Source organism: Epinephelus lanceolatus, chromosome 2 (genome assembly GCF_041903045.1).
Source record: "Epinephelus lanceolatus isolate andai-2023 chromosome 2, ASM4190304v1, whole genome shotgun sequence".
NCBI classification, from domain to species: Eukaryota; Metazoa; Chordata; class Actinopteri; order Perciformes; family Serranidae; genus Epinephelus; species Epinephelus lanceolatus.
In genome coordinates, this window is record NC_135735.1 from 8,982,245 (window position 1) to 8,995,054 (window position 12,810).

At 42.5% G+C, this 12,810-nt stretch overlaps 1 protein-coding gene across 25 annotated transcripts in view; it reads right to left on the minus strand.

Annotated features, from left to right (window-relative positions):
- madd (MAP-kinase activating death domain) overlaps positions 1 to 12,810 on the minus strand; it is an 81,248-nt gene extending 68,438 nt beyond the window's left edge. For 6 of the 25 annotated variants that reach the window (XM_033620926.2, XM_078173527.1, XM_078173526.1 and 3 more), the window contains exons 1-3: positions 12,348 to 12,809; positions 2,406 to 2,623; positions 144 to 785 (exon numbers count right to left, since the gene is read on the minus strand). In XM_033620926.2, the coding sequence (XP_033476817.1) occupies positions 144 to 785; positions 2,406 to 2,464 (701 nt within the window). In that variant the 5' untranslated portion in view covers positions 2,465 to 2,623; positions 12,348 to 12,809. Of the gene's footprint in view, positions 1 to 143; positions 786 to 2,405; positions 2,624 to 12,347 lie in introns of all 25 variants that reach the window. The other 19 variants (XM_033621000.2, XM_033620943.2, XM_033620967.2 and 16 more) reach the window with 5 other exon arrangements.

A 12,810-nucleotide genomic window follows, 5' to 3' on the forward strand; every position in this document is an offset into this window, starting at 1 on the left:
AAGAACTTTGAACCTTTAAACTAAAATAGCCATGAGCCGGGGCATCTAAAATAGTACATGGATGTTTTAGTGAGCACCACCATCGTAAGTCAGCAACAAAGACGAGCTACACATACAGCTGATGATGCAATCTTAAGCCTCACCTCTGGGTTGCGCGAGGGAGCCCAGCTCGCTGAGTTAGCCTCTGACTGCAGCAGTCCACCAGCCTCTTGAGAATATATAAACATTCCCTAAAGGTGGAGAAGAAGGGGTAGTGGCTGAGTATGCACAGCGAGGTCAGCGTGCTGTTGCGATTCCTGGCTGCAACCTTAGCAGCGCTCCGTCTGTGCTGTGGGGACTTGCTGGCATTTAGCTCGGCCCCTGGTTGTCCGCTCTCTTCTCCGGAGGCGGGTGGCGGTGCTGATTCAGCATTGTTAGGTGGAGCTAACGTGGAGGCAGGACCTCCGCCACCACCGTCAGACCCATCACTAGCGGTCTCCGCCGCCTGTGTTGCTGTCTCTGTGTGGCCGCTCTTGTCCCCACGACTTCGGTGATGCCCTCGTTGAAAAGAGCGGTAGAAGTTGACGCAGATTCCGTAGCGGGTGATTCCTGAGTCCTTGTCTGTCAGTGTGAAAACAAATGAGGAGTCGTCACGAAGGCTAACCCGACGCTGACGTATGCTTAGGCAGCCTTCAGGTTGGCAGAAGAACACAACGTCTGGTGGGAGCGGGAAGTCGTGGTGGTCCTCCAGCGGGTAGCGGCGGAGGAGCTGAGGTGTCTGGGCCACACTGTCACTACTTGGTTGCCTGTAGGGGAGATGGACAAACATGTGGGTTGTTTTTAAAGCTGTTGTAGTGCCAAGTTACCAACTGTGTGTTTAGGTGATGAGGGAAGCATTTTATAAGTGAGGCATTTGATCACTACATAACACAACACAATGGCTAACAAAGCCCTGATGTCATCTAGTGGTTACAGAGGCAATTAGTGACTAGTTAGCTTTTAAAATCCAAGAACTGGTTTGAAAAATCTGGTCAGGGAAGTAAACAAAAAAACTCCCATCCTACGACAACTGTGGAATTTCCTTTAGGCGTTACACTTAAAGCTGCTGTATATGACTGTCAGAGCAGATCTATGATTCAGAGCCTGATTCAGATTGTCTGCACAGGGTTCTCATCATGGAGGTGGCTGAACCAGTGGCTAGCAGCTAATGGTGCTAACAGCATGAGCACCTCCAACAACGCTAACAATGTTAACCTGCGAGGGAATCAAAGGGTGGGTGTAATGCTTCCACAATGACATCGTGGTCTGGACAGCTTTATCAGCTTAACTGCCGTATGAGCGCAGTGCAGAGTGGCGGCAATGAGCTAGCAGGTGGAATACAGTCAAAGGAACTAACATGCACATGCAGCCAGACCAGGTACCACAACAAACCACAGAGCAGCTCGGATTACAGAACACACAGAGGGAGTCATTCTCTGCTCAGGATGCTACTACTCCACTATATCTCTGCATAGCAAAAAGTGGTTTGCTGCTACTCAGAACCTTTACATCCCAACATAATCCAGTAGTGATAGTAGAGATATTCAGTGAGTGACTCTTAATAACAGTGGCCGACTGGACAGTTCTCTGATTTCACTGTGCTCATGTGAATCATCCTTTTCCCCTGCAGCCTCTGTGCTGACACAATGTGCTACTATCCTTCATTATGCATGCTGCATCATATGGGAATAACTGCGGCATCAACTCCAAAGCAATGACCTGGAAGTGTTAATAAAGTGAAACTAATGAATGTATAGAACGAGGTTTTCTAAAATGTTCCACTCACAGCATTAGCGTGCATGTAGACCAACAACAACAGTGCTACACAACAATGCAAGAGGCATTCAGGGCGAGGTGTTAATGAGTGTCTGTAGAGTAAAAGAGGAAGATGATTTAACCACCAGAAGTCCAGTTTGTCTGCTTATCATATGCCAAGACATCAAGTGGTTTACACATACTTTGAGCCTGGATCTGAACAACTCAAGGAAATTAATCATGGAAAATTGACTTCTCCTTTGTATCAATACTTGTGAGGTGAACAGCTAATTAGCACAATGCAAAGGCTCAAGCTATCGGTTGTGCTTTGTGTGCTCACGCCTACAGTCATTTTGTGAGGACGCTGCTTTGTGCTGTAGGTAAAGTAGGACTGTGACCTGATTTGCAAAGACTACCCTGCAGATTTCTGCTGAACCTCTCCAGCAACATCACCTATAGCAGCAGCACAAGGTGTCACTGAAATGAAGGAAACTGTGCAATTTTTGAAATCGTACAATAGGTGGTCTGACAGGGCCATCATGAGCTCAGAAGCAATAACACCATAGCTACGTTACTCAGCTCAGATATTACTCAAAACCAAGACTACTTCTTAGGTCAGGTTAGGTTCTTACCTTGCTCCGACCACCACCAAGTAGTCGAGAAGGCGAGGGCACATTTTCTTTTTCTCCATCTTGGATTGACCACGTCCTGTGTGTCACGGCATCCAGGATTTATGTTCCCTCTTGAGTCAGTGCTGCCTTTCCATCACATCTGGGAAAGTTCAGGTGTAAAGTTGAAACACAGCTCCTCGTTTATCATTGTGACGGGTCAGAAAACGATGGAGTCAAACCTGTAACACAAGAAAAAGACAGGGGAAAATAAATTCTGTTTTAGGTGTTTCTATGACCACAATTAAATAAACACTGGGGTGTAAACCAGAGAGAAACAATGTGGATGAATATTGAAGACATCTGGTCCATTACCACTGCATACAACAAACCTCATGATCTTTCAGAGTTGCAAATGTGGGCTAAACATGGCAGCATGATTTATACTCTGACTTTTTTTAAATGTCAAGAACTAGAAATAACTTGTATGCAATACCATTCTACGTATGAAGCAGCCTCCAATTTCCCTGTACCTGTCTTATCTCTGTTTGTAAGTGCTAACTAGGGCTGTACCCAACTCAGAATTAATATGCATATCCAACTATTCGTCCTTTTTTTCCCCCATATAGCCTAGAGTTTGAGAGTTTAGATAAGGTTCGGCAAAATAATCAGGGTGACAGTGACGTTCACAAGTCCTCAGAACTAATGGAGGCTAACTACACTAATGACAGATCAGATATGTGCAGCATTTTTTGCCAACACTACTGTAGATATAAAACAAATGCCAGAAGGCAGACGACAGCGTTATCTCAGAGCCTGACCAGGCAAAGCCTCTCCTCCTCTGAGCAGCTGCCTCCATCTCACTCAGTCTCACCCTGGGTGTGGGGTTGCAGCTGTCCATACCGAAGAGAAGCATGAAAGCAAAGAGTGCTTACTCTGTAGCTCGGCTTGACTTAAAGGAATCTCAGGGTGCTTTCACACCTGCCCTGTTTGGTTCGGTTCAATCGAACTCAAGTTTGTTTGCCCCCTAAGTGTGGTTCGTTTGGGCAGATGTGAACACTGCAATTGCAGTCAGATGCACACCAAAACAACCAGACCGAGACCTTCTTGAAGAGGTGGTCTCAGTCTGTTGGTCCACGGTTGTTGGTTTGTGGTGAGAACGTGTTCCGACGTGGATCTGAACCAACTGCAGTCACATGACACATTGTTTGGGTTAAACATCAGCATGTTACAGTCCTGGAGGATTATTAATGTGCACCTCCTCCTGTACTGCCTTAATATGCACATTCAGCACATCCAATGCATCAAAACATTGTTTTCTAGTTGGAGCCGCGCCTCGTTTTCAAACTGTATGGTTTGACTAAAATGAACAATGACAGCAATATAGTCCATGATGAGCAGCGCTAAAATCAACCTGCGTAGTTGTCCCTCCATTGTGACATTAGAAAGTGTCACATTTATCTTGCAAGTGTACTCTTCTTCTTCTTCTACGTTTTGTTCACTTCCTGGATTTTACCCACATGGAAATTCTGACCAAACAAGAGCAGCTTTCTCATACAAGGCATTTGATCTGGTCCACTTGAAAATGCTGCCGTGACAACATGAACCAACACTTGGCAATTATACAACTTTGTAACAACATTAGTCGAGGTCCCTAAGTGATAAATGAAATCTTCAACTTTCAGGGAGCAGCCCTAGTATTAACATCATTACACAAGTCTTTCAACCCCACATAACAGTAGGTGATTCATACAGGCAAGTTTAGAGAGGCATGAAATCTACTAAGCTCTTTCAGATTTTAGAGATTTTTCAATTGAGAAAACATGAGAGCTGACAGAGAACAACGTTGTGTTGTGCTGTCTCTGGTTGTTCAAACATATGACCAATAACCGGTCAAGGAAGTGGCTTTGTTTCACCAACTGCCAACGATGCATCAGCAAAGATGAAAAACATAATTGCATTGCATTCTGGTTGACTGAGGCTACTGCCAGTGAAGAGACTAAACTGAAGCTCATTATCTTTTGGTTTGACGGATCATCAACTGTGAAAAATCTGAATCTGGGATAAAAAGCCATTAAACACGGCAGAGATTGAGTTGATATTGTAAAGTGTTTTCTTGCTATGAAACAGCATTGTACGCCTGCTGGAAATGTCACTGACAATGTCACATCTACATTTTAGTTTGCAAGAAAACAAAGACATAAGCAATCATGTCATGTTGACGCACTTAGAATGATCATCTCTACCAGACAGGGTGCAAGGCTGACAATAAGACAAAGTTGGTGGAGCGCAAAAGATGTCAGACATGACAAGCTTATATCAGCATCTCCAGTGTACTACGATGTTGTCTACATTTTACCCCACATCATAGAAAGGTATTAAAAGCATCCATCCAAACAGTGGACTCAGAAATGCACAGAACATTCCTATTAAAGTGTTATAGTGTCAATTTCTCATGACAATTATTTCAGCTGCTTGTTTTTGTCGGAGGATAAAGACTTTTCCGTAGAGGCTCGCTGGTAATAGTAAGCAGTTTAGGGGGCTTGGTGGAATAAGCACCCTTCACGGCTCTGTGACTGACTGACAGGTAACTGCAGCAAACTTAACCAGCACCTCTACAGATGGCCGGCCACCACGGAGCCACTTCCAGCTCTAGTCTAGCATCTTCTCACAGTCAGGACGCCACAAGAAACTGTAATCTTCACAGCAGGATGGAAAATAATATCCTACGTGGAAACATGAAGCACAGCTGTACGGCTATTCCCTGACAACATAAAAAATAATATATCCGCTGCTTTGGTGACAGGACATTGCGAGCAAGTTGTCCGTGCTCCAAGTCAAACAAAGCTACGCCAACAACACTGGTGTTTAATCATGTCAAAGGAGCAGCGCTCTGAGTGTACCGCACATGTGATGAGGATGCATAAGCCACTCCATATAAAAAACAAACAAACGAGGAGACGGTAGGGATGCCGTTCCGCCACGGTGAGTCGGGACGCCGTTATCACGCCGTTAGCAGTAACTGCCATATGAGGGATACACATAAAGGGAACAAACATGCATGAACGGCCTGTCCGGCTACCAAAGCAAAAGCCAGAGAAGCTCGGATTATAGCATACACAGTGGGAGCGTGCCTTCATTCTCTGCTCAGGACACCATTACCCCACTTTATCTTTACATACATTGCTGGTATATTAATGCTCTGAATGCTGTGTACAGCTTCTTTAACACATTTGCCTAAACCTACTTGCAGAAACATTTATTTTCACATTCCCACATATATGTCACATCACACTATTTGCTGCTATAATGTGATATAATACTGATATGCATAAGGAACCTGCCACTCCCCCACACAGGAAGCCAGGATCAAACTCATCCTGCTTCATTTACATCTACGCCTGTTCTGTGTTTCACATCTGCTGCACAGCCATGTAAACAGCAGGCAAAGAGCATAACAATGGGCATTTTCATCACAAAGAACATATTGTGTCTGCAGTGAAATCTGGCTTATTAGGACTACAGTCAGAGGAGAACTTGATATCTCAGTCTCTCCTACAACAGATTTCTCCCAGCATGATTGTTAAACGTTTTTACAAAATGGCGGCTCTACAAAGAAGTCCTTGCTCTTTCATTCGGAGCAGACGAGCACCAAAACCTTACTCCTGTTGCTTTACACTGCTGTGAAACAAACACACACACGTTAGATTATTTTACTTCATACATTATACATACAGAAAAAGAAATCCCAAGGTGTTAAAACACATGTGACAGGACGAGCCTAAATTAGAAACTGAAATACATGTCTGATGAAAAGGAAAACCTACAGTGACAGGATTCACAGTAATTCTACTGAGCGTCATATCACTGCAAACAGCATTTATTCTAACACCAACAAACGCTACGTTCAGAAACTCCACCCTGAAACACAAACAGAGCACCATGCACAGAGCAGTATTTCACTGTCTTGTAAAGGCTGTTAGTCCTGCACTGATAAGCTAATGGATGTATAATTTAGCCAGTGGTTCATACTGTGCCATTTGTGCATTCCTACTGAAAGAGTAACCTAGGGGGGAAAAGACTCCACCGTGTTTTCAAGTAGACAACGTGCCAGGTTTAAAAGGAGTGTTCCCATCACATGCAAACAACCAGTAAAAGATAAAAATAATACTGATTGTCCATATTTTATATGATCATAAGTCTGCAGTGGCTTTAAACTTAATTCTACCTGCGTATATGTATGTTGATTTCAATAAAAAAAGGCCATAAAAATAAAAATTTAAAGATTCAGAATTATCTTGACATACAAGTACACTGGATTTCACGACCTTGTGCACACAACACAGTTTCCTGTTTCAGTGCTTGTTATAGGAGCTGTATGCTGAATCTGTCAGACATGGTTGCGTCATTGTTGAGCAGCAGCCTCACATTTCCACACCACTGTCAATGTCTGATGGATACATTTCAGAGACAGTGTATGTTAAAGAAGCCTCAAGATTTTATGTTTTATTGCTAACTTTCATTTGTTATGGACTTGCCAAAGTTTCTGTCAATAGCTTCAGCTGTAAACTTCAAATAATGAGAGATCAGTTGCCCCTTAAAACAGAAAAACATTAAGAACCACATGGTTGAATATATGTTTAAAACTGTATCTGCATCTAAAAAGAGATGGCATTTTCTATATTGTTGCAAAAGTGGTTTGGATATACGAACATGAAAACCTTGGAAACCTCTGATGCAACCTCTTAAGTTTCATCTCTAGCCCTTTTTAAATAGGAATTGTGCAAATTTGCAGGAAAGCCCAATCAGTCTTCTTTCAGCATTGGCAGTATAAAAAACAAAATCAGGGAGTGCAGCAAAATGCTGCCTACCTACTTTTGTTTATACAGAATGCGCCTTTTTTCGGGGCAATGGGGGGCGTGAGCAAGTAACAAAACGTGTAGCTCAGCATGTGACGTAAACAGTGACGTGGGAGGGAAGCCACGGCTGGTCAGTCCTTCGCCGACTCTCTCATAAGTTGGCCCATCCTTCACCGTCCCCGTCATCTGACGGTTAATGGCCTCTTCGTTTGCGAGGGCAAGGAGGGCATGTAATTCTTTGTCACCTCAGTTGCTCATCTTTACAGTGTGTGTCAGGTTTGTGTTTCCCTCTTACCACTAGCTGTTCGCTAATTCCTGCTATCAGCTGTGTCCTGTTTATCCACCACCAGTGGGTCACACGTGCAGCGTCATCAACAGGTCCTCCCACAAGTCATCTACAGCTCCTCCCGTTGTGGAAGGCCACCTCTGTCTTTTTAAACTAAAAGGGTTCCACCAATATGTCTACCCTACAAGGCGGAAAATTGGGCACCTCAGATCAACTCGTCAATCCAGCTCTGTGTCTAAACGCTCGCAGCTTGCCGGGAAAACGGCCGAAAATCTGACAGTGTAAAAGGGGCTTATCTTTCACTATTAGCGTTGCAGTGGTATACCGGTTTCAAGGTATACCATGATGTGACAACTAACGGTTATAATACCGTGTATTAAAAAATGCAACTGGACTAGGGCTGAGCAATATAAAGATATTGTGTCGTTATCAAGATATGAGTCTATCTATCGTCTTTCGGAATTTCAAAATGAACGTGTATCTCAAAGATGACAATATGTACTGATGTTTTTCACTTTGCATCGATGATACTGGATTGTTGATCACTGAATCGACACATCGATCCAGATCAATGTGTCGTTTCACCATAATTGTTAGTAAATATTGACGTTTCACAAGTAAACTCCACACTTTAGAGATGAGAGCCAAACAGAGCAGGCACACAGAGAAAACAGGGCAGACAAATGGACTGCATGTTAAGTCATAAGTGCGACTCCACAGTCCCACATCCTGACAGAGGCTGTCATTAACCCCAGCAGCCACGGCACAGCCACAGCTGCGTCCAGCAGACATCGAGGGTGACTTTATCACAGAGTGCTTCAGATGCATTATGGGTCTAATTATCTCTAATAGTCCCACTTGTAAGTAGAGGAGCCATTCACAGAGGGGCATAATACAAAACTGGACTCATCTTAACGGAGCGTGACACCATCAAATGGTCAAACTTTGACTTAATTATCAAATAGATCCAAAATAGAGAATCCTTATGTTAATGTCACTGACACATTAGTGTTAAAACACATTTAGCCTCTTCAGTTACAGAATATATTATCATGTTTGGGAGGAAAATAGGCTGGTCCGTACTTGACAGGGTTAACACAGGGAATGAGTAAGCTGACTAACACTCTCCAGTGCAGCAGAATATGATGTGTGCAGCGCCATAACAAGGCTCAGTTCAGACAGCACTGCATTATGGGTTGAAACATGCCTTGTTGAGTCAGCTTTATGTCAGCACTCATCACATTTGGGGAAATTATTCAAATACACTGCGAGCCTGACACGCTGCTACTTACGTCTGCATGTCAGTAAACACAAAGACCAAAGTAAAGTGTCACTTTACATGAGCAAGTGTATCTGCTCTGCTCTGAGAGACTGGTGCTGAACCTTGTCTTGAAACACTGCATCTTTTTAACTAGTTCTTCGTGCTTTTCTAGCTGTTTCTACAAAGACGGCACGATAACGGCTCGAACCTTTCTCACACCAACGGCTAAATACAGAGAGGAATTGATTGTAACCACATAATATATTCTAACAGTGAGGGCTAGGCTGATGCAGAATACAGATCTAACCCTCTTTATCTTGCAAAACCATCAGGACAATGAATCGACATGCAGGTCTGGCAACATGAATGCTTCCTGGTGCAAAGCCAAAATGGCTATTTTATGAAGCAGCAGAGCTGGAAGCAGAGCAGGACGCAGACTCATCCAGCACAAAGATACAGGACCACAGCATTATTTTTAGATGAGGGTTGGAAGGACTACACCACTTTGCTGATTGTGTTTAATGAACAAGCTTGGTAGTGAACCTTGTTTTTATCTCTCAGTAAATAAAAAAAAGAGAGATAAAAGAATCACCACAACACGGTGTAATCTTCAAAGGTGAGATGATGATGCAGGTTAACACAACAGATGAATCTGGTCAGAGTGGTCTGCAGGGCGGCACTTGCTGCTTATGTAAGCACAGAGACTGGAGGAGATGGATATGATTCACAGGCCTCCAACATGGACAGCATTTCTTGCCAGTCACAGTGAACAGCAGTAAGTGGTGGTGATGATGGAGAAGGCTCTGTTGAATTAGTTTTCCTTCAGAGGGATGAGGTGTGGATTAAAAAAGTATTGATCATCACTTTCTCACCTCTAGATTACATCTTTTCTTACTGAAAAAACTGTACACTGTTTCACGGCTGAACAGCTACGAGAACTTTTTGGTACTGCGTCAATAAAGCTGTTAAGCACAAAATGAGCCTGAGCATCTCCAGGCTCACACTGACAAAGTACCCTGATTTTTTAAAAATTGTGAACCCCATTTTCGGCACCAAAAACCACAAAATCAATCCTATAGGTTCACTTCATGTGTTGTCACAGTGGTAGTTGGGTCATGTGTCATCATGTGAGCTGTCACACGAAGCTCGAGCGTGGCAAGCTTATACGTTTTCTCAGCTAACAGGAAGGGAGCTCACTCAATGTGCATTACATAACTAGGATGACACGCATACCTTGTTTGTATTTCAGAATAAATACACTGACACCTCTGTTTTAAAATATCCCACAACTCCATCTGTATTTTGAAAGACACACAGGAGATCCTGCCCCTCAGCGAGGAGACTCCAGTGTGCTGCAAATGATGTGTTGTCATTGATTTATTGGGCTGTCTCTACAGATATTGACATCCAGTAAAATTTTACTCCAGGATCAATGACGCTGATAATAATTTAATAGTCTTAAATAACAAATACATCATATGTCATGTATCAGAACTGACTTTTCTCATAGTTTTGTGGTGTGATTAAAAAAAATAGAGGAAAAACATTGTACTATATATATAAATCAAAATATATACAATATATTAAAATATTTTGTGCTAGAATATTAGTTATCAGACAGTTCAATTTAATGTTTTCTTAAGATCTGTTCAAGACACCTTTTCACCAAATTTAGGACAGAGTTTTGGACAAATCATGTGTTAATTATTTAAGCAGGTAAGTAGTATGTTGAGGTAAGTGTTATGTAGGAATATGGTTATTAGAGTGAGTGAAGTCAATCTACATTTTGCCAACAGGTAAATGTATGACGTAAAATGACAGTTTTACAGGGTTCTCTTTAAAGACCTGTAACATTAGAAATGTGGAGCTTTACACAGAAAGGCTTCACTCGTTTCCATGAAAATAAATTAAATGATTGTAGCAGTTCAGACCTCACAAAGTCAAATTTAAGACTGTTTAATGACTTTTAAGGCCTTACTGTTGTAAAGCTGAATGGTAGACGCCCTGTTTATTCGCTCTGTGCTATTTTTTTTTTTTTCTTAAGATATTTTTTGGGGCATTTTTGCCTTTATTGGACAGGACAGGTAAGTGTGAAAGAGGAAGAGAGAGAGGGGGCAACAGCCTTGTACATGTGGCGCCTGCTTTAACCACTAAGCCACTGACGCCCCCGCTCTGTGCCATTTAATTGCCTCGCTGATATTGATAACTATCTCTGTACTCCAATGTCATGGTCATTAAATCAGTTTAAAATAAAATCAACCGCCTTATCTCGTCAGTCAGTGTTTGTGTTGCAAGATGCACTTCTTTAATTATCATAATTAGTATTCATTTCACTTGATTTTATGCATCTATGCATTCTATTTTTATTTTATCTTTATTATTATTATGGTGATTTTTTCCCCCCCATCTTATACAATGCATTCCATGAATTCTATTTTATTTTTTATTGTTATTATCAGGTGGGGTTTACGTTATTTTACATTAATTACTGCATTCAATCCCTGTTCTTATGTTATTTTATATCTGTTTTAATATGGAGGACTCAGTCAGTTTATCCACTCCGTGCTATTTGTTTGCCTCGCTGATATTGATAACTATCTCTGTACGCCAATGTCATGATACTTAAATCAATTTACAATAAAATCAACCGCCTTATGTCATCAGTGGTGTTTGTGTTGGAAGCTGCATTTCTTTTATTGTAATAATAATTATTATTTTTTTGTTACTGTTATTTATTTTACTTGATTTGTTGCATCTATGCATCCAATTTTATCATTATTATGTGGATTTTATTTTCCATCTTATATTATGCATTCCTTATTTCATTATTAACATTATCAGGTGAGGTTTGTCTTATTCTACATTAATTATTGCATGCTGTCCCTGTTTTTATGCTCATTTTATATCTGTTTTCATGCAAAGGACTCAGTCGGTGCATGTAATTTCCTTATTGTAAAGCACTTCTTGTATGAAAGGTGCTGTACAATCATTATTAGACTTGTTCTCATTAATGCAATAGCAAAACGATGCTGTGAGCGTGATGGCTTTACATAACACACCTTTATTACAGGGGGTGTCAGTTGGTGCTGACGTTAGATATCAGATGTATTTTACTACCTTCCTGACCTAACAAGCTAACTGTGGAGATTAGAGTAACGACACACGACCAGAGAAGGATTATATCCACTGTAAAAAAAACGTGACAAGGCGATGCCAACGCCTCCTGGTAGCTCCAGGAGAGCTGTCCGTGTAGCTTGTCCTGTTTGTGTATGTGTGACAGCTGTCAGGCCGCAGCTCGTCCTATATGTTCACCCCTAAAGATGCATCCTCTCACCTCAACTCTGCTAGCTTTATGCTTTTCTACGTCATGGATGGATTAGCTAGCAGGCTAGCTACCTGACGTTAGCCGCTAACAGTAGCTTCACCGATTTATCTCTTGATTTAAACAACGTTTAAACGTGAAACAACGGTGGCGACATCAGAAAACAGTTCAGATAACACAGAGACAAGTGAGGTTGGTGGGTTTAAAGGGGAAAGACGTGGGGTAAGAGCATCCTTACCTGGTGGCATTAGCCGGTTAGCGGCTAACGCTCGCTGCGAAACCAGCTGCTGATGACGGCCTGGGTGGTGGGTGCCCTCCGCGGTCACAGAGGGGGAGAGGCAGCGCGGTTTGTCCCGATTCAGCCCTCTTTTCTTGGGTTCACGGTACAGGACTGGAAACAGCGGCTGAAATGGGCGGCAGCTACTCCGTGTGACTGGTTCGCAGCGTAAATAAATGATGCGAAGTGTGTGTCCGCCTCTCGGCTCGATGAACGGGTGGCTCAGTCAGTTACAACCTGCCTTCACAACATCCTCTTCATCATCATCAGTCTGCAGGGAGTTCCGCATACTGAGACCTAACGGAAGCGACAAACAAGCCTGGCGAAAACCGCTTAATGCTCTCCACAGGGACCGAAACGTTAGTGTGTCTGTGGTAACTGTAGTTCACTCAATAATCTGTGTGGACAGTCTGCAGTATTTTAC